Consider the following 20830-nt stretch of genomic DNA (forward strand, 5'->3'; position numbering starts at 1 on the left):
ACATCTTTTAACATTAATGCATATGGTTAATCCCTGAAGATAATTTCATGACTTGAAATGAACAAATAGGCTCGCAAATAGGTGATAGGATATTTGATAATTTCATGTGGCCTCTGATGAACTTTTGAACTTTCTTCAATCTTCATCCTCGAGTTCTCTCTGCAAAAATCCCCTTAATTCTCATCATCTCAACTCGATTCTCTTAAGTTAATGACTTCAGACAAGAAACTCCTTCATTTTGTTGTTCTCTTAATTGCAGGTCCTCCAGGACCCCCTGGTCCCACGGGTCCTCCTGGCAAGCGGGGTCGGAAGGGTAAGAAGGGAGACGTCGGAGAAGCTGGGGCAGCTGTAAGTTGAACTTTAGAATTGAGATTACGTTTTTTTTACACTTCAACACCTCACGTTTTATTTATGTATTCTGATTTAGTTTTCTTACTTTTCTTCAGGGTCCTGCTGGAACACCAGGCAAAAATGGCTTTCCGGTATTATTTTTATTTAATTCATTTTTAGATTCTAAGTTGGTCCGCTCGAGTTGTTTAATTATGTTCTCGTTTTCGGCAAATGAAATATATCAGTGGTGTCGATGGTTTTTCCTTCAGTTGAGTTTAGAACGTTCAAAAGTATTCCATATATTTGATACGGAAAAGTTGTTATCCATGTGAAAAACTTGTTTTTTTTCATAATTACATAATTATTCATATTTATATATTGTAGTGTCGAAGATCAACGCAAGATGTGCTCAAAAATGCGAAGTTCGGAGTAAAAATAAAGGTTGGGTGCTAAGCAGTGAGATGATATTCAGAATTTTCTTTAAGTTTTGAAGTTCTTAATTTAGAGAATAAAATAGTGCAGGCAGAATAGTGATCGTAAATTATAGTTTTGCTATTCGAATAGACTTCTTTTGAACGTAATGCACTGTTCATTATCAATCGCGTAAAAACAATCAATATTATCTTTTGATTGGAGGATATTTTGGGAAGTGCTTCGATTTTTGTAGAAGAAAATTTTCTCAAACAAAAAGAAAAATAATTATTTTCATTATTCCTTTTTTCAAGAGAGACCCCATAAAAATTTTCAAGGAAAAAACAAATATTTCATCTACTGGAATGAATCCAATTCCAAAATTCGACGAAAAACACTGAATTATTTCATCAACCGGAAACGTAGAATTCAGATGTGAGCTGAAAGCCTAACTTATATTAATTGGTTATTATCATCATATAATTTTCTGGAGCATCTACGGAAGAATTATTTCACCAGATTATAACTAAAAAAAAAATTACTTAATTTACTCTGATTATACTTCATTTCGCCAATATCAGGTTCTTCATCATAAATAAAACAAAATTTGTACTTCACGCCCAACAAAGTATTATTTTATTTTAACTGATTGTTCAGAACCGTCCCACCTGTATGTGTGCTCAAGAAGATAATTCCCTATTTCAGGGAGACAGAGGGCAAAAGGGCGAAATGGGATATATGGTAAGATAGAGAAAATTGGATGTTGAATGTTGTTATCCCAATTCATCTCAAGTTTTTTTTTTGCTAGAAACAAGGAAATATCTCCTAACTTTCATAAACGAGTAGGGGATGTAGATGGATCTTTATTCGAATAGCAGTTATAAAAATTTATTGAGTAAATTAATTTTCATCACTAATTTTTCATATTTTGAATTTGGTGCATGTGACTTCACAATCATCTTAGTATGTATATAGGTGTCATAATTAATGATATACTACATGATGCACATGCAGTGATAGATTTAACCTAACTGGCCGTCATATTACGAGATCCCGCTGCAGAATTACTACGTTCATTACGTACAGAGACAAGCACACATTTTTACATACGTTTATGGATAGGAGAATACACTGATAACACCGCAGCCTGTCAAAAGTGGCCGCAAGTAATTTCAATTAAATATTCCAAGAGAAATTTCGTTCACTCCGTTTTGAAATAAGATATCATCCACATCATAGCAATGCATGTAAAGAATACTAAAATCCATAGCTGCCGTAGCAGTTAGCTCAATTACATAATACATTTTCTACTTGTATCGGAGTTGAACTTCCCAGAAACAATGTTGGTTCAGGGCACCATCCAGAAGAAGCCAACCATTTATTCTCCGCACTAAACATTAAACAGTGGTACTTAGTAGCATCACAGTATAGACACCAACCAGTAGTTGCACTCTAGATCAAATGAACTGAATTATTTACTCCTCCGAGAACACGCGCATCATTTCGGCGCGCATGAGAAAATGCGCGGGAATTTTAAAGTGAATTATTTTACGGGAAGAATTATGAGCCTTGAGGCGAATGTAAAAATAATATTATTTGATAATTAACACTTCTCAAGTATTATTTCGAAATTTTTCATGATTTTCTATTTGAAATGATTATCCTCAGGGGAAACTGATGCATTGTTAGTACATATGTCCTAGAGTGAATGCGATTGTTGTGAATCAGTGTTTTTTCAGATAATTTTATGTTAATTCTCGGCTAGAAAGGTTTTTTCCTTTAGTTTCAGAGGATTCATTTTTCTAGATTTCTTATTTCCATGGTAATCAACCACCTTCTGTCACAAAGCTGCTGTGATCTGTATTCAATATAGAGCCTTTAGGTTCATCTACTGAATAGGTAATGCATATTTTGAAAATGTTCTTAAGTAATTTTTTTCCCATTTAAAATTTTAGGGTTTGCCGTCATTACGCTCACAGGGCTGATACAAATTGATTGGAAGCAACCATATAAAATGTCCTCCAACGAAGCAAAGTTTACTTCTTTTTGCATTTTTTCTGACTTTGCATGGGGGTCGAGGTATTAAAAGTGGTATCTTTTCAAATTGACCTACCTAGTCAAGTAAGAAGCGAAGGTTTGCTCTGAAAAGTAATTAACTTGTTCATTTAGTTCATTGTTGAAACTGCTGTGACAACACATGAAAAAACTATACTGTGTTCCCTATAAATTAGAATGTTATCGTCTACTTACAATATGAAGTCAACATTCTAGACTGATGAAATGAAAATGCAGAATGAAAAGTTCAAAATAATAAATAAAATTTTATTAATACATACATATAATACAAAAAAAAACGAGAAACAAATAATATATCTATAAATGTAAAATTTTTATAATTTTTTTTTCTTTTTTATTTGTTTTTTGTGCAATGAAGTTTCTATTGCAAAATTTAAGTGTGTAAAAAATTCTTAATCTAACATACAAACTTAATAAGTAATTCCAAGGAAATTTCTCACAAGGGTGAGTGTAAGGGCATATCTTTTCCATTTCTCTTTTCAATTTACAACCAACATTGTTCTGAATCGATAAATGTGGAAAATGAGACACGAAAGTGTTATCCAGTCGATTAATATACTCATAAAACGAATTTGGCGGCATTTTCAAATTGCCAAACAATTCATTCTCTTTATAATTCCTGAAATGACAATATAATGTCTCATTACTTAGTTCACTTTGGCTTTGTGAAAATTCGTCACATAAATTACATCTATGTTTTTCTAAACATTTTTTTATTAGATAACCACAAACATACGATAATACGTTTTTTTCTGGTAAATCCAGTTCATTGTAATCTTTAGGATCTACTTTGAGAACTTCTGAGAATACATTTCTCTCTGATGTGAGTTTAGGGGGAGCTTCAACTTCCAAATCATTAAAATTAATGAGGAATTCAGACAAATCTTTAATACAATTTGCTCCTTCCAACTGCTCAAAAAATTGGAGACAAAAATTCTTTTTGAACAAACTTTTGAACTGTAGTGGAGTAGGATTTGTGGCATTTCCTCCTTGATATCTAATATTGCCAAAGAAATTTTCTAGAGCATCTTGATTTAGGTATCTAGTGCACATAAATTTCATCCTACCATTCATTTCTTCCCACATCAACAATACAGCTCTAATTGTTTGTCTCCAACCTTTAATAAATTTCACAGTATTCGTAATGTCTTTATTATCCCCTTTTATTATTCTCAGACTCTCAAAAATGCCCAATAATTTTAAAAGATGATCTTTCTGCTCAGTGGTGCCTTGAAAAGGTCTATTTAAAAGTTTAGGGGCTTGAAAATTTGACGCATTCAGAACATCAAACAATTTATCTATTTGTGCAATGAACTCCGATGTATGAATGGCATCAGCGGGTAGATAATTGAATGAGACAAGTGTTTCTATCCCACATGCTACCGAATTACTGAAAACTTGAGCAGCCAAAGAAACTTTAATTTTTTGAAATGAATTGGGATTCATATGAACTTCTGAGATACGTGGAATTAGGCGATTCATTCTACCCACATCATAATTGAACAATTTTTCAATATACATCTTTTTAATTATCTTTTCTCCTAATTTGAAATCATAATTGAAAAGATTGTTCCTTGTGCTCTTCAGTAAATGTGGGGTATCGAAAATGTGAAAAATTTTTCTTCCATCAATGTAAAAATAAGGCTGATCGATTGTAACTCCAATCTCATGAGAAAATTTCGAAAAATTCGAACCTTGGTCACTTATTAATGCCAGAATGTTTAATCCTATGTCACTCAATTTTCGTATGCTTGTGGTTATTATCTCATGCAAATATTTCACTTCACAAGAATTGTGAACGAAGAAGTAAGCCACAGGCTGCTTCCAATTATGTTGGATACCCCTCGCCATGATAACCAGAACACAATTTGCGGGTTCATAGGTCCTGCTTCCATTGGATTGGTGAAATCCAATAATTTGATCCAATGAGATGTTATAAAATAAATGGGTTTTTATTGACATCTCGTCAACACACACAATGCAATCCTTTGCTGCATCGTCCATATTCCTTGTCTTTAATGAAATTGCCTGAAATATGTGCTCATTTAAGCCAACAGAGAAATCCCAATTTGTGGTTATTCTACAAAGTGTTGCCTTGTGTGGCAAAAAAAATGTTTTTTGTAGAAATTGGTACACTTTGGGTCCCAAAAAGTATATTGTTAGTGCAAATTGTTTAAAAGCGACTGAATACCTATAGCCATGAGGTTTCCTTTTTCGAAGCTTCAATTGGGAGATCATAAAATCTGCCAGGGTCGAATTGAAATTTTTTCTACAAAATCGGATGAAATCTTCATCACTTATATCTACAGATTTCTTCTCTGGAGTTGCAACTAATTTTCGTTTCAAATTCTTCACCACTGATTGTAACTTTTTTTTCCTCGGAGTGGCTGAAGACAAACTAGGAGATGTTTGTGTTTCTTCTGGTTTCTTTTCTATGAATACAGATAAATATGCATAAGATATAATAGTTCAAATAAATAAGTAACGTTGAAGTCCTTACCTGGTGTAGTATATATGTTGGGGTTTATAGAAATCTCACGGCATTCATCTACGGTCTCATTATTTTCAATATCCATTGAAGATGTTGAAGCAGAAGTTGAAGCATTTACATTCACCCCTAATTATAAAAATAAATATTAATTATAACAAATAAAATCTTAATTTTCTTCAATATATACCTTTCTCACCAATGCCTTCTTTGAATGAATCTGGAAAAGAATCCTTTTTTAATCTACTTCCAGATAGCATTTCTTTAGAAAAATGCTCACTACATATTCTTTTTTTGTGGAGAAGTTCTGGTCTTTTCAGAATCCATTCTTGCCTTCCCATTTTTGGAAGCCAAATCATTTGCCTGAAAATGATAGGAAAAATTAAATAAGATACCATTCACGTGCTTGTACGAAGTATAGCAGTTTAACTAAAATATTACCAAAAATTTACCAACATTAACACGTGCTTATACAATAACTCACCTGAAAGTGTCTCCTGGTATGAGAAAAAAACTAAGTTTAGGATTCTTAACACTACTGTTTTTGCAATTATACACGCTGCAATAATTCACCATTTTGCACAAATATATTTACTTCACACGATTATAATTGCTACAATTTACCAGAGACTGTCTCTAATGTTCACCTTTACTTCTGTTTAACTTTCAAATTTCGAATGCTCGAATTCGAAATGCTGCTCAACAATTTGAGGTTAGGAGCACGGAAATGATGCGCGAGTCATAAATGGAGTAACAGAAACCAGGGAGTGCGCCTACTGGTTGGTGTCTATACTGTGGTAGCATTGAGCAATATCGAATTGACAAAAATCGTCCGTAGCACCTTTTGTTTTAATGACTTCCAAAACGATAAAATGTGGGTTGAAACAAACCCTTTGATTTTTTTTTAATGAATTATTCATCATTCTCTTTTGCCGAATACATCTTGTTGAACATGATAAATCGTCCAGTGTCTTTGGAATGAACTTTGGTGAGACTTATCATCTTTTGAAAAAATTCTTCTGATGTTTCAATATTAATTTATTTGGACCTTATTCTTATTAGAATCTATTATATGCATTGCGCCCGAACTCTCAATATTCGTATAGCGCCCGACGAAGGGTGATTACATAAATAATTTCAACAGCGTTGTGTACAACGAGCTCCAACACGTGGTTATAATATACGAATAACTCAGATGCACTGTTGAGAACCCTAAGATTCCTTTCACACCACGGGTTTTTACCGTCGGGTTTTTACCGGAAAACAACCGAATGAAAAATTATTCATCGGGTTTTATCCGTACGGTGGGCACATCAAGCTCTCGAATCTCTTGGCGATAAGCGCCGCCGAAAGTGCAATCTGGTTGTTTTTCAGTGCGAAACTAAACCGGAACATGTGTGAAAGATCCCATAATATCAGTAGATATAATTCGGAACATCGGGTAAGAACCCGATGGTGCGAAATGAGTCTAACTCTCTCTTACTTTACTTCGGATATCTCGCTATTTTAACAGATGGCAGACCTAACTTGCGGCCATTTTTTCACAGGCAGCCTATTCCAAAAAAATTTGCTTTAATTTGATATCAAAAACATCCGTGTACGTCATGAACGTAGAAATACATCGAAATGTTACCTGCTTACACCTGGCTGCGAGGTAGTTGCGGCCGAGTGTGCTGCCACAGCTATGGATTTTAGTATTCTTTACATGCATTGCTATGATGTGGATAATATTTTATTTCAAAACGGAGTGAACGAAATTTCTCTTGGAATATTGATTAACATTAATTTAATTAAAATTACTTGCGGCCACTTTTGACAGGCTACGGTGTTATCAGTGTATTCTCCTATTCATAAACGTATGTGAAAATGTGTGTTTGTCTCTGTACGTAATGAACGTAGTAATTCTGCAGTGGGATCTTAGACTATCAAACTTGCGGCCCATAGTTGGTTTGATATCATATAGGGTGTAAATGAATAGTTGAAAAAAACTTCTCGGGTGATTCCTTGTCATAAAATAGTGTAGGTTTCTCATGTGAATCTTCTGCAGCAGCAAAGTGTGATGTGCTTTTTCTCTCACCCTGAACGCTCCTTACCTTTGCTCGGGCGCCAGTGGGGCAATCAGTGGAACCCCACGTCTCTCACAGAATCTCCAAAAATTAGAGAGCCCGGGTAGACTTGAATGATCAGTGGAGAAGGGTAGCAGTGAAAACTAGGGTGGTAGCGTCTTCTTTGTCTCTGCTTTCTGACGGTTTTTAATCGTTCAAAAAGAGTACCTACCTCTTCTGACGAAAATCTAGTTCTAACCGATTTAGGGAACTGTCTCTCACTGGCAGCAAAATAAATGTTTAGTCCTTTATTCCTACTGGATTAAATTATATACAGAAATGTACAAGTCTCAACAAATATTGATGTCAACCGGCGTCCTGGTCAGTGTGGGGGCGACTGATGAAACACGGTCTCTCCAGGAGAATACGGTTGAAATAGACGGTAAATACTCTCCCTCTCTCTATCTCTCTCTCTCTCTCTCTCCCTCTCTCTGTGGTCCTCAAAATGGCTGCCAGTCAGACAGCAGGTCGGAAGGAACTGTCAACCTGTAACTTGATCGGTCGGAAGTCGGCAATCTATTAACAAAATAAGCACCAAAAATACGGTAGGAACACCAAGTCCTCCTGGGACCCAACGGCGGTCGGATAGTCGTAGGAACGGAATAATTGGTAGTTTTCGGCGGTTTCGTCAACGGATCTTCGGTCGTCAGTTCGATTTCCTTGGCCGTTGAGACTTCGCTACCTACTTCTCTCACCCCAGCGGTTACGGTAGGAGATGACGCAAAGGAAACTCTCCTTGTTGATTCGGCAAACTCCCTCGCTAATCGCCTGGACTCAGGGGATGTTATCAACGGTCTGTGGTCATCATCGGTTTGGACGGTTGGTAGAGATTGTTCAACGGTAAATGGGAGGTTATCGGCGGGCGGTCGGTTGTATGAGGGTCGACTCTGCAAAAAAGTACGTTCGATTTGTTGGCTTATTACCCTACAAACTTCTTGGCCGTCTTGCTGCAGCCTGTTATCCTGAGTGGTCGGTCGGGATATGTCACCTTCTTCTCCCAAGTTCAACAAGTCTGCGTCTCCAACGGTTGTTGAACACGGAATCAAACCTGGACCAAGTCTAGATGCGAACTCCGGTAATTCCTGGTCAATCAGCGACGGTGTGCCGGCTGACAGGTTCCCTGGAATACCACCTAACCAGTGAGTATTCTCCAGCAATCTCATAGCAACCTTCAGGGAGTGCTCCAGCTCGGTTTTCTTGTGAAGCAGACTGGCAGCTTCCGGAGATAGACTTCTCAGTCGGCCTTGAACGTGCAATAGCCGGCTCCTTATGCGCTGTAACTCATTGTCTCTATTAGCAAAGTCAAACTCACATATCTCTCCCATCAAGTCGAACAACTTGGCGCCACAAACACCAATTTCCTGTGCCTGGTCAATGTCATCTCTTGGTATTAACGGAATTTCGGAATGGATAGCCCTTCTCAGTTGAGCTGTCTTATCCTGAACAGTATGTCCTACGGTACAGCCTCGTGCCTCTAATTCCCACGTAAGTTCGTCACTCTTCAGTCGGTTGACATCCATTTTTACGGCACCAGAAACTCAGAAGAAATATTTACAATATGCACTCTATGGATATATACAAGAAATAAAGAACGGTTACCAATTTGCCAGTGTAGAGTATTTTGGTTCGAAAAGAAAAAAAAAATAAAGAAACGGTACGGACGGTAACGGTAACAGGAACTACTCACAGAACAGCAGAAGTCCCTGCTCGGGCGCCAGATGTGATGTGCTTTTTCTCTCACCCTGAACGCTCCTTACCTTTGCTCGGGCGCCAGTGGGGCAATCAGTGGAACACCACGTCTCTCACAGAATCTCCAAAAATTAGAGAGCCCGGGTAGACTTGAATGATCAGTGGAGAAGGGTAGCAGTGAAAACTAGGGTGGTAGCGTCTTCTTTGTCTCTGCTTTCTGACGGTTTTTAATCGTTCAAAAAGAGTACCTACATCTTCTGACGAAAATCTAGTTCTAACTGATTTAGGGAACTGTCTCTCACTGGCAAAAATAACTGGCAACAAAATAAATGTTTAGTCCTTTATTCCTACTGGATTAAATTATATACAGAAATGTACAAGTCTCAACAAATATTGATGTCAACCGGCGTCCTGGTCAGTGTGGGGGCGACTGATGAAACACGGTCTCTCCAGGAGAATACGGTTGAAATAGACGGTAAATACTCTCCCTCTCTCTATCTCTCTCTCTCTCTCTCTCTCTCTCTCTGTGGTCCTCAAAATGGCTGCCAGTCAGACAGCAGGTCGGAAGGAACTGTCAACCTGTAACTTGATCGGTCGGAAGTCGGCAATCTATTAACAAAATAAGCACCAAAAATACGGTAGGAACACCAAGTCCTCCTGGGACCCAACGGCGGTCGGATAGCGGACGCGGAAGCCGGCACTATACTCAGTCTACGATCACTAGATCAAGTTCAAAACGGTAGGTAAGTATTTTCAGCCAGTCCAACGGACTAAAGAAAGCGGAAAATAGCCCTCAGGTATGCACTACGTAAGGAATAATAATACTACAAGTGACTTGCCTTAAACTTTCAAACTTCTTGACGTAATTTCCAACTCACGGTAATAACACCTTACGCACTTTTCTCGGCAGCTCGATCTCCACTGACCTCGCTCTTGACCTTCCGCGCAGGGCTCGAAGAAGTACCACTCCTCGGGAAAACTGCCCCACTATCGGTAACTCATTTCCCCATTGGCTGCACTCAAATTGCTCGGTCAATTAGCCGGCTCGGAAAGAAACAGAAACAACTGAAGAGAAGGAAAAACTGAACAAGTTGAAAGACCGCTCTCGACTCAGAAAATGTACGGTTGAACGGAAATAATTATAAAATATATGAATTCTGAAAACAAAAGACATTTACGGTTTCTGCTACAAACATGGAACTAGTCGGTGGAAAACAATGTTAAAATATCAATCGGTAAAGACCCCCTATGATGATATAACGGTTTTCTTCAAAAATATTTCGGTTAATAGGTCGTATTATACAAGTATAGGTGAAGAAATTTCGTTTTCGTGGCGGGGCAAAATCTGCCTCGTCACATCCCCCTCCTTCGTCGGCAAAAAATAAAACGAAGTTTTATTTTTCTTTCAACCCCCCTTGGGTATCGTTGCGGTATTTCTGAATGTCGGTCTCAGCCGGTGAAAGCTGCGGGGTTGTTGACCTCGGCGTTATTTCATGACCTGAACGGTAATTTATAGCTGTCGGTTGGCGCATCCACCATTTCGGTATGAAGACTTAGTCTTCTCGGATTTTCAAATTGGAAAATTACTCGGTCAGGTTCTTAACGGTATATACCTTTCCATCCCAGGGGATTTCAGGTGCTTTATGTGGATGTGTCTGACAACCTTACCACTGCCATCCTTGATGTCATACACTACAGGAGAGACTATGTCTACAACGGTATACGGTCCGGAGTATTTCGGAGCCAACTTGGTGGCAACTCCCTTCACTGCAGAAGACAAGGGATGCTCTCTTCGGTACACTTGGTCTCCAATCCTATGACGCCAGTCCTCACGACGTAGATTATAGTGACTTTGCTGGGCGAAGGCTCGTGTTAATCTAGTTCGGACAAATTTAAAAGTTTCGGTAAATCGGTTACGGTTATTTACGTGGTAAGCAACTTGCGGTTCGGTATCCGGTTTGGTGTGATCCTCTCCTTCCTTGTTAGTAATCTCGGTAGAAAATTTGGCGTTCGGTGAACGCATTTCCCTATCAAAGTTCAAGAATGCTCTGGGGTCTGCGGTCGACTCCTGCTTTGGGGAATTCACTCCATCTTCCTTGGAAGCCTGGTACACACCTCTTTGGACAGCTGTTCTCATGGGCCTAAATACCATCCATTTGGAGGATCTGTCATTTTCACGAGGATCTTCCACCACATAGGAATGATTCCTTGCCGGTTTCTGCTGTGGAACCTTGTATTGGTGACACTTGCTATATTTTCGGATATATTGGGCAATTTCTCGGAACATTCCTGGCCAATAGTAGCTACGGGCTATACGAAATTTCGTTTCTGCTATTCCCAAGTGTCCAGCGGTCGGTCGGTCGTGGTTTTCGAGAAGGACTTCTCTTCGGTCATCTTTCGGAACACATAACTTCCAGGGATTTCCCAATTCTGGCTCTGTAAAATCATCGGAATCGCAAAAATGGCGGTATAATATTCCTGACACAATCCTGTAGTCGGGAAACGCTATAGGATTCGATTTTACCTCTGCCAATTTCTTCCTGTACCATGAGCAACTTACATTGTCCTCAGTCAGGCATATGGTTTCTTCGGTCGGTAACGGTAACGGATTCTGATTCTGCTTTTCCTGAGTCATGGGCTTGTCCTTTAGAGACCTGCCATTCAGAAAGCATTCGGCGGTTCGGAGGTTGATGGAGAAGTCGTGTGCTCTCAGTACATCCATTCCCAGTACTACACTGATCGGTAAATCTGAAACTAACAACCACGTAGCCTCAATATTTTCGGATCCAACCTGAACTTGTGCTGTGTACATTTCCTTAATCGGGATAGAACTTCCGTTAGCGACGGTGGTGGTAACGTCCCTAACATAATTCGGTTTTATTCCAGCGGCCTTGCAGTGGGCAGCCACTTCACTGCTGATGAAGGACCTGGTTGATCCGGTGTCCAAGAGTGCCTGGAACTCCTTGTCTCCTATAAGAACAGTAATTATAGGACGGTTGTCAGAGAAGGTTTTCTTCGGAATAACAGGGGATGGAGTTGATTGGAACTGACGGATCCCCGGTTTTGGGGAGTTCCTCGGTAACGGACACTGACAATCTCTGGACATTACACCCTTCCTACCACATCGAGAGCAGAAAAGTATCGGTTTCGATATACACTGTGTTCGGAGATGGCCTTTACCACCACATCTCCAGCACTGGGTTTCGGTTGGCGGTCGGACGGTATTCTTCGGTTCATCTTGTCTCTGACGTGTTGTAGAGTTTTGGACAAGTTTCGGTTTATCGGACGGTTCGGACAGTGTGCTGAGGTGCATTCGGATCGGTTGGACGTTCGGTGAGGGATTTCGGAAAGTAAGATGCGGTTCGTTGATGAGACCTTTTTGTATCGGTGGCGAAGTATAGTTAGCGGTTTGCCATTTGACCAATTCGAAAACTTTTCCCTTTCGGAGCAGTTCATCTATCGTTGAAGTCGGTTGGAAGGCCAGGGCGGTTTGTAATTCTGGCAGTAAACGTCGCCTGATGATATTCACCTGCTCTTCCTCGGTCGGTCGCTTTACGGTCAGTTTCTGAAACAGATTTTGCATTCGAGTTACATACTACAAGAGTCGTTCGTCGGTTCCTTGAGTGCGTTTCTTGATTTCTTCCAGTAGAATCTCCTCGTAATCAGGAGGAAGAAAGGCCTCTCGGAGTTGGTCCTTGAAATCTGTCCAGTTGCTGAATGTGCCTCTTCGAGGGATGTACCAATCTCTCGCATCTTTACGTAACAACTCGTAGATGGACTCAAACAACTGTTCGTGGCTTACCTTTCTAGCCTCGGCAAGATACTCAGCCTCTTCCAGGAACGAGGTCACACCCATCAAATGTCAGGCTCCATTTCCATACAGGAACAGTAGGAACGGAATAATTGGTAGTTTTCGGCGGTTTCGTCAACGGATCTTCGGTCGTCAGTTCGATTTCCTTGGCCGTTGAGACTTCGCTACCTACTTCTCTCACCCCAGCGGTTACGGTAGGAGATGACGCAAAGGAAACTCTCCTTGTTGATTCGGCAAACTCCCTCGCTAATCGCCTGGACTCAGGGGATGTTATCAACGGTCTGTGGTCATCATCGGTTTGGACGGTTGGTAGAGATTGTTCAACGGTAAATGGGAGGTTATCGGCGGGCGGTCGGTTGTATGAGGGTCGACTCTGCAAAAAAGTACGTTCGATTTGTTGGCTTATTACCCTACAAACTTCTTGGCCGTCTTGCTGCAGCCTGTTATCCTGAGTGGTCGGTCGGGATATGTCACCTTCTTCTCCCAAGTTCAACAAGTCTGCGTCTCCAACGGTTGTTGAACACGGAATCAAACCTGGACCAAGTCTAGATGCGAACTCCGGTAATTCCTGGTCAATCAGCGACGGTGTGCCGGCTGACAGGTTCCCTGGAATACCACCTAACCAGTGAGTATTCTCCAGCAATCTCATAGCAACCTTCAGGGAGTGCTCCAGCTCGGTTTTCTTGTGAAGCAGACTGGCAGCTTCCGGAGATAGACTTCTCAGTCGGCCTTGAACGTGCAATAGCCGGCTCCTTATGCGCTGTAACTCATTGTCTCTATTAGCAAAGTCAAACTCACATATCTCTCCCATCAAGTCGAACAACTTGGCGCCACAAACACCAATTTCCTGTGCCTGGTCAATGTCATCTCTTGGTATTAACGGAATTTCGGAATGGATAGCCCTTCTCAGTTGAGCTGTCTTATCCTGAACAGTATGTCCTACGGTACAGCCTCGTGCCTCTAATTCCCACGTAAGTTCGTCACTCTTCAGTCGGTTGACATCCATTTTTACGGCACCAGAAACTCAGAAGAAATATTTACAATATGCACTCTATGGATATATACAAGAAATAAAGAACGGTTACCAATTTGCCAGTGTAGAGTATTTTGGTTCGAAAAGAAAAAAAAAATAAAGAAACGGTACGGACGGTAACGGTAACAGGAACTACTCACAGAACAGCAGAAGTCCCTGCTCGGGCGCCAGATGTGATGTGCTTTTTCTCTCACCCTGAACGCTCCTTACCTTTGCTCGGGCGCCAGTGGGGCAATCAGTGGAACACCACGTCTCTCACAGAATCTCCAAAAATTAGAGAGCCCGGGTAGACTTGAATGATCAGTGGAGAAGGGTAGCAGTGAAAACTAGGGTGGTAGCGTCTTCTTTGTCTCTGCTTTCTGACGGTTTTTAATCGTTCAAAAAGAGTACCTACATCTTCTGACGAAAATCTAGTTCTAACTGATTTAGGGAACTGTCTCTCACTGGCAAAAATAACTGGCAACAAAATAAATGTTTAGTCCTTTATTCCTACTGGATTAAATTATATACAGAAATGTACAAGTCTCAACAAATATTGATGTCAACCGGCGTCCTGGTCAGTGTGGGGGCGACTGATGAAACACGGTCTCTCCAGGAGAATACGGTTGAAATAGACGGTAAATACTCTCCCTCTCTCTATCTCTCTCTCTCTCTCTCTCTCTCTCTCTGTGGTCCTCAAAATGGCTGCCAGTCAGACAGCAGGTCGGAAGGAACTGTCAACCTGTAACTTGATCGGTCGGAAGTCGGCAATCTATTAACAAAATAAGCACCAAAAATACGGTAGGAACACCAAGTCCTCCTGGGACCCAACGGCGGTCGGATAGCGGACGCGGAAGCCGGCACTATACTCAGTCTACGATCACTAGATCAAGTTCAAAACGGTAGGTAAGTATTTTCAGCCAGTCCAACGGACTAAAGAAAGCGGAAAATAGCCCTCAGGTATGCACTACGTAAGGAATAATAATACTACAAGTGACTTGCCTTAAACTTTCAAACTTCTTGACGTAATTTCCAACTCACGGTAATAACACCTTACGCACTTTTCTCGGCAGCTCGATCTCCACTGACCTCGCTCTTGACCTTCCGCGCAGGGCTCGAAGAAGTACCACTCCTCGGGAAAACTGCCCCACTATCGGTAACTCATTTCCCCATTGGCTGCACTCAAATTGCTCGGTCAATTAGCCGGCTCGGAAAGAAACAGAAACAACTGAAGAGAAGGAAAAACTGAACAAGTTGAAAGACCGCTCTCGACTCAGAAAATGTACGGTTGAACGGAAATAATTATAAAATATATGAATTCTGAAAACAAAAGACATTTACGGTTTCTGCTACAAACATGGAACTAGTCGGTGGAAAACAATGTTAAAATATCAATCGGTAAAGACCCCCTATGATGATATAACGGTTTTCTTCAAAAATATTTCGGTTAATAGGTCGTATTATACAAGTATAGGTGAAGAAATTTCGTTTTCGTGGCGGGGCAAAATCTGCCTCGTCACAAAAGCAATGGCATTTGAAAGGCATTCTTAGAATCCAGAAAACTGACAAAAACGAAATTGAGCGGACAATCTCTAGGAGCGAGGAGGCAATGAAAAATATATAATTTTGGAATGTTATCCTTCTACTAGATATATTTAAGTTCGAACATAATTCCAGCCATATGAATTCTCTACAAACCGGTTGATAAATTCTTTTTTTCTCAAAAATTAATTAATAAGATAATAAAAAAGACCACATTTGTTCGAAATAAATCAAGATATCAAAAGTCTATTTTTTTATCGTAAAATATGATAAGTAAGTTTTTTGCTAAACAAAATTTAGGTGTTGATCTTTCTACTCCTTGCAATTATACGGGAACACCACCAAAATTATTTTGATTGCCTTGGCGCTTTCATAAAATTTCCTGAAACTTTTTAGGGTTTTCATTCCCAATCACTGAATCCAAATCAATTAAAAAAAATGAAATAAACGATTTGCTTCTGCGTAAATTCTTGCACTAATTTGTCAGGAGCAAATCAACAAGAAAAAATTGTTGCCTGACAATGAACTGAAAATAAAGAACTTTGAAATTATAATTTTATATTGTAACGTTTCGAGGTGTATATCAGACTCCTTCATCAGACGAAAATCAATTTTCGAAAATCTTCTGAATTGTATATTTTGTTTGACATTAATTGTTAATACATAGAAACAGAGACTGCATAGAAACGTTGATTCATTTAATTTTGAAGGGTAGGTAATCACAACCTTTTCAATTTTCTGATAACATGTCAGTCTTCATGGAAACAAATGGATATCTTTTTTCAAAATCGTGTGGCATATGCCCACAGATATTCCAGCCACTTGAGATAAAACCCGAACAGAGGTTTGTGGAGCTTCTGTCATCATATTTTCTTTATTGCTGAACTCTGGAGTTTTCTTCTTTTGGTCTCTTTTGTTTCAACATACCTGTCAACACATCGCAAAACACTACTATGGAAAATTGTTAATAATCTACAGCAACATTGGGATACTTCTATGAAGTCGCCGAACAAAATATTTCCATTCTGGTTCTATTTTCTCCCCAATTTTGAAGTAGGATTCAGTAGTAAAAGCTTTTCATACGTCCGTAAAAACCATCTTTATAATTTGCAGATAATTTCAATGCAACAACAATTCAAAATGCTAAATTGACAGTTCACTTGGAAAATAGTTTAGCGCAAGCTAAGAATTACGTTTAGACACGTTCAAAATTCCATAGCCTACTTGACGACGAATTTTTTTGATCGGACATTATAACAAATAATTTCAATGACACTCCATTACAGTAACCTGGATTTATATCCATTTTTGACAAAAACGCCTTGCTAATTTTATCTAATAAACACAATTCCTTGTATCGATGAAACAAATAGCTTCAGTTTGCAATGAGTTGAAAATCACGAAATCAGTGTGGCAGTAATTCTACTGTAGCAACATAAGTTGCACTACAATACATTAACAAGTCCTTGTGACAACGCTAATAACTTTCCAAACAATGAGAAAAATCAGATAACCTCTCATGTGAAAACTATTTGATATCATAATTTTCTACCCAATGAGAAAAATAAATCAACTCGCCAGATGTCTTTCGCAGAACCAACGATCTTTAGGGACCTAGATTCAACACAAAAACAACACCAATTTTAAGAATCGAACACACCGGAATAAGTTTTTTTTTAACACTAACTCTATGTCATTCACACAAGGGTCCTGAAAACGTCTGCATTCGACAACTTTTCCTGCGTGACTATCAGAAATCATTTCGACTTCAAATTTCTCAGATACACCAACAAGGACTCCTCCTTCCTTCTTTCGGCTGTTGGATACGCTTCCCTTCGAACTGCATTGAAATCATCATGACAAAACAGTTCTAAGGGGTTAATGTGCAGCTTCAGCCAAGATTCGGCCATGAAAATGATATCATGATCACCACTGGAGCATACAGTAAAGAACTCATGAGCATTCGTACAAAGACCCCGGCAGTTTTAGTAATACAGCCTGATAGTATTATCAATCATCAGTTAGACTTAATATATTATATACAGAGGAAGAAAATAAGGAGAGGTACAAATAGGAAACATATCACAAGTTGAGCCTATGAAGGTACTCCTTAGAAGCCACATGCAAAACCCTCAGCAAAATCCTAGACTATAGTCAGGGTGACTTCTTAGGAAAATTTCTTTGAAAGGTGTAGTTTTCGGTTCTGGGACTTGAGATTTCGCCGCAATTGATAATAATTCCTCCGAGCTTGTAATCTCTAAAGAACTCGTTCCTCTCCTGTTTATTCCTGAATTTCGAAGTCGCAGGTAGAGATTTTCCGCGAATCTTCGCCATAAAGTGAACTATAAGATTTTCAATATGATTATCTGCGCTCTGCTTCTAGTTGATATATTCTTAAATATTTGCATCAGATTTTCGTTCTTCGACTCGGGAATTCTGACCACCCCAAGTTCATTCATATTTATATCTGGCTGAAGATTATTAATTCCCTTTTTAATTTTCCTGCGTTTGAGAATAACAATTTCCGAATCAAACGAGGAAATCTTTTTATCTTGAGTTTCTACAGATTTTCTTCTCGAAATCGTGAATCGATCTTATCGTCATAGAAATTGGATACTTTGGAATAGTTATTTTCCTGACAAGTGTGGAAAGAAATACTTTTCGGGAAGAGACTGCAATGGGTAATTCTCCTCAATTTGGGTTATCACTGCATATGCAAGTTTAAACTGAATAATTATGAGTTTCATTTAAGATTTCTTCAATTTCACCGCGGAAACTATTCAAAATCATCCTTAAAATAACCGGTGTGAACCTAGCAGACCGTTTCCAGCAGACCGTTTGACGGAAACACCCGAACGCGGTGACCAGTGGCGAACAGCCAAAATTTTATAACACGGAAACTATTCGTCGGAGCATAACCATATTTGGTGTGTAGGATGTTTATATCGATGTGATTAACTACAAAAAAAATCAGCGACTCGCATAGGGATCCAGAGGGTGATTCGTCATCCCCTAAATTTCGAAATTCGATAACACGGAAACTATTCGCCGGAGCATAACCATATTTGGAATGTAGGATGTTTATACCGATGTGATTAACCACAAAAAAAATAAGCGACTCGCATAGGGATCCAGGGGGTGATTCGTCATCCCCTAAATTTCAAAATTTTATAACACGGAAACTATTCGCCGGAGCATAACCATATTTGGTACGTAGGATCGTTGTATCGATGAGATTAACCACACAAAGAAGCAGCGACTCGCATAGGGATCCAGGGGGTGATGATGATGATGACGAATTTCGAAATATAAGGGATGACGAATTACCGCCTGGATCCCAATGCAAGTCGCTGATTTTTTTTGTAGTTAATCACATGAATATAAAATTCCTACATTCCAAATATGGTTATGCTCCGGCGAATAGTTTCCGTGTTATCAAATTTCGAAATTTAGGGGATGACGAATCAACCCCTGGATCCCTATGCGAGTCGCTGATTTTTTTTGTAGTTAATCACATCGATATAAACATCCTACATTCCAAATATGGTTATGCTCCGGCGAATAGTTTCCGTGTTATCGAATTTCGAAGTTTAGGGGATGACGAATCACCCCCTGGATCCCTATGCGAGTCGCTGATTTTTTTTGTATTTAATCACATAGATATAAACATCCTACATTCCAAATATGGTTATGCTCCGGCGAATAGTTTCCGTGTTATAAAATTTTGAAATTTAGGGGATGACGAATCACCCCCTGGATCCCTATGCGAGTCGCTGATTTTTTGTGTGGTTAATCTCGTCGATATAACGATCCTAAATACCTAATATGGTTATGCTCCCACGAATAGTTTCCGTGTTATAAAATTTTGGAGTTTAGGGGATGACGAATCACCCCCTGGATCCCTATGCGAGTCGCTGATTTTTTTTGTCGTTAATCACATCGATATAAACATCGTACATTCCAAATATGGTTATGCTCCGGCGAATAGTTTCCGTGTTATCGAATTTCGAAATTTAGGGGATGACGAATCACCCTCTGGATCCCTATGCGAGTCGCTGATTTTTTTGTAGTTAATCACATCGATATAAACATCCTACACACCAAATATGGTTAGGCTCCGACGAATAGTTTCCGTGTTATAAAATTTTGGCTGTACGCCACTGGTCACCGCGTTCGGGTGTTTCCGTCAAACGGTCTGCTGGAAACGGTCTGCTAGGTTCACACCGGTTAAAATTTGTCGACCTTCCTCGTTCGTCGCAGACTTCATAGACAGCCATCTTTGCCTATCTCATCAAGATAATGTATTTGTTGTCCTTTATTATCAAGGCATATTTCAGTCGATGTTGCCAACTTGTGCAATCCTCATGAAACGCTTTAAATTTTAAATACCCATTTTTATTTTTCATTTTTAAGTGCTTCAAATGATTTTTTTGGGGAAACGGTTGAAATGGTTATTTCAAAATGTGACGTTTCAAAGATATTTCATAAAAAATACATGATTTTCATCAGAAGGGGTATTCCCTATTTAGTATTTAAGTACTACTTTTCAAATGTCAAAGAGTGTGGAAAGTAATACTTTCGAAACGCTTGTAGGAAAAATTCATTTTCTTGTTTTGCAGTAGATGACAATTCGGTCATAAATCTATCCAATTTGCTCTTCGAGCTGGGCAGCTTCGTATTTCCCCTACATTCTCCACAGGACCATCTAACTACCCATTCCGGAGTACTTATGGCATCCGGAGACAACCAAAGGCAACCAGTCGAGTCTTTGAACAACAACAAATGTTTATTTTCCATTCCGTGTATGTATGTTTCATGTATGAAACCAGAACGACGATCTCAGTTATATTGTTGGACATATCGAAATTTCAATATGCCTTTTACGGCAATGATTTTATTCCCTCACCTACATTATTTTTCAACGCAGATTCCATTAGGGCTTAAAAATGGGGTTTCGATTTGAAACAACTCGCTTTCACTCGAGTGTTGCCACACGCTACGTCATGCTGGCGTACATTGGCATAGGCTTCACCGGTCTACTTGGAACGTCATCACTCTTCCAACAAGGCTCTGAACTGAATTGCGCCTCCTTTCTATATCTTCTTGGATCTACCGTACATAAAGAGATCTACCAATTGTTAGGAATAAATTTCAACCTTTGGTCAAATATTGGATTGATGTGCCGGATAGTTGATGAAACGATCTTATGACAAGTATTCGAGTTCCCACTTCGAGCTGGTGTTGGCTTTTTGAAGGTCATCCAGAACTTTTTTTGCTTCACTGATGGGGTGTCCTGAATATTGAGTCTGCTGTTGCATTTAACAGGGTTTCTTAGGATTAATGGGAATAAATTTACATATAAGGGG

At 39.4% G+C, this 20830-nt stretch overlaps 1 protein-coding gene across 30 annotated transcripts in view; it reads left to right on the forward strand.

The window, feature by feature from the left end:
* The window catches only part of LOC123316081 (collagen alpha chain CG42342), a 404706-nt gene that overhangs the window by 222163 nt on the left and 161713 nt on the right, over positions 1-20830 (forward strand). For 16 of the 30 annotated variants that reach the window (XM_044902017.1, XM_044902020.1, XM_044902038.1 and 13 more), the window contains exons 2-4: positions 260-348; positions 447-482; positions 1447-1482. In XM_044902017.1, coding sequence (XP_044757952.1) covers positions 260-348; positions 447-482; positions 1447-1482 — 161 coding nt within the window. The remainder of the gene's footprint in view (positions 1-259; positions 349-446; positions 483-1446; positions 1483-20830) is intronic. The other 14 variants (XM_044902021.1, XM_044902031.1, XM_044902030.1 and 11 more) reach the window with 3 other exon arrangements.

The sequence above is a fragment of the Coccinella septempunctata genome, chromosome 6, assembly GCF_907165205.1.
Source record: "Coccinella septempunctata chromosome 6, icCocSept1.1, whole genome shotgun sequence".
Lineage (NCBI taxonomy): Eukaryota > Metazoa > Arthropoda > Insecta > Coleoptera > Coccinellidae > Coccinella > Coccinella septempunctata.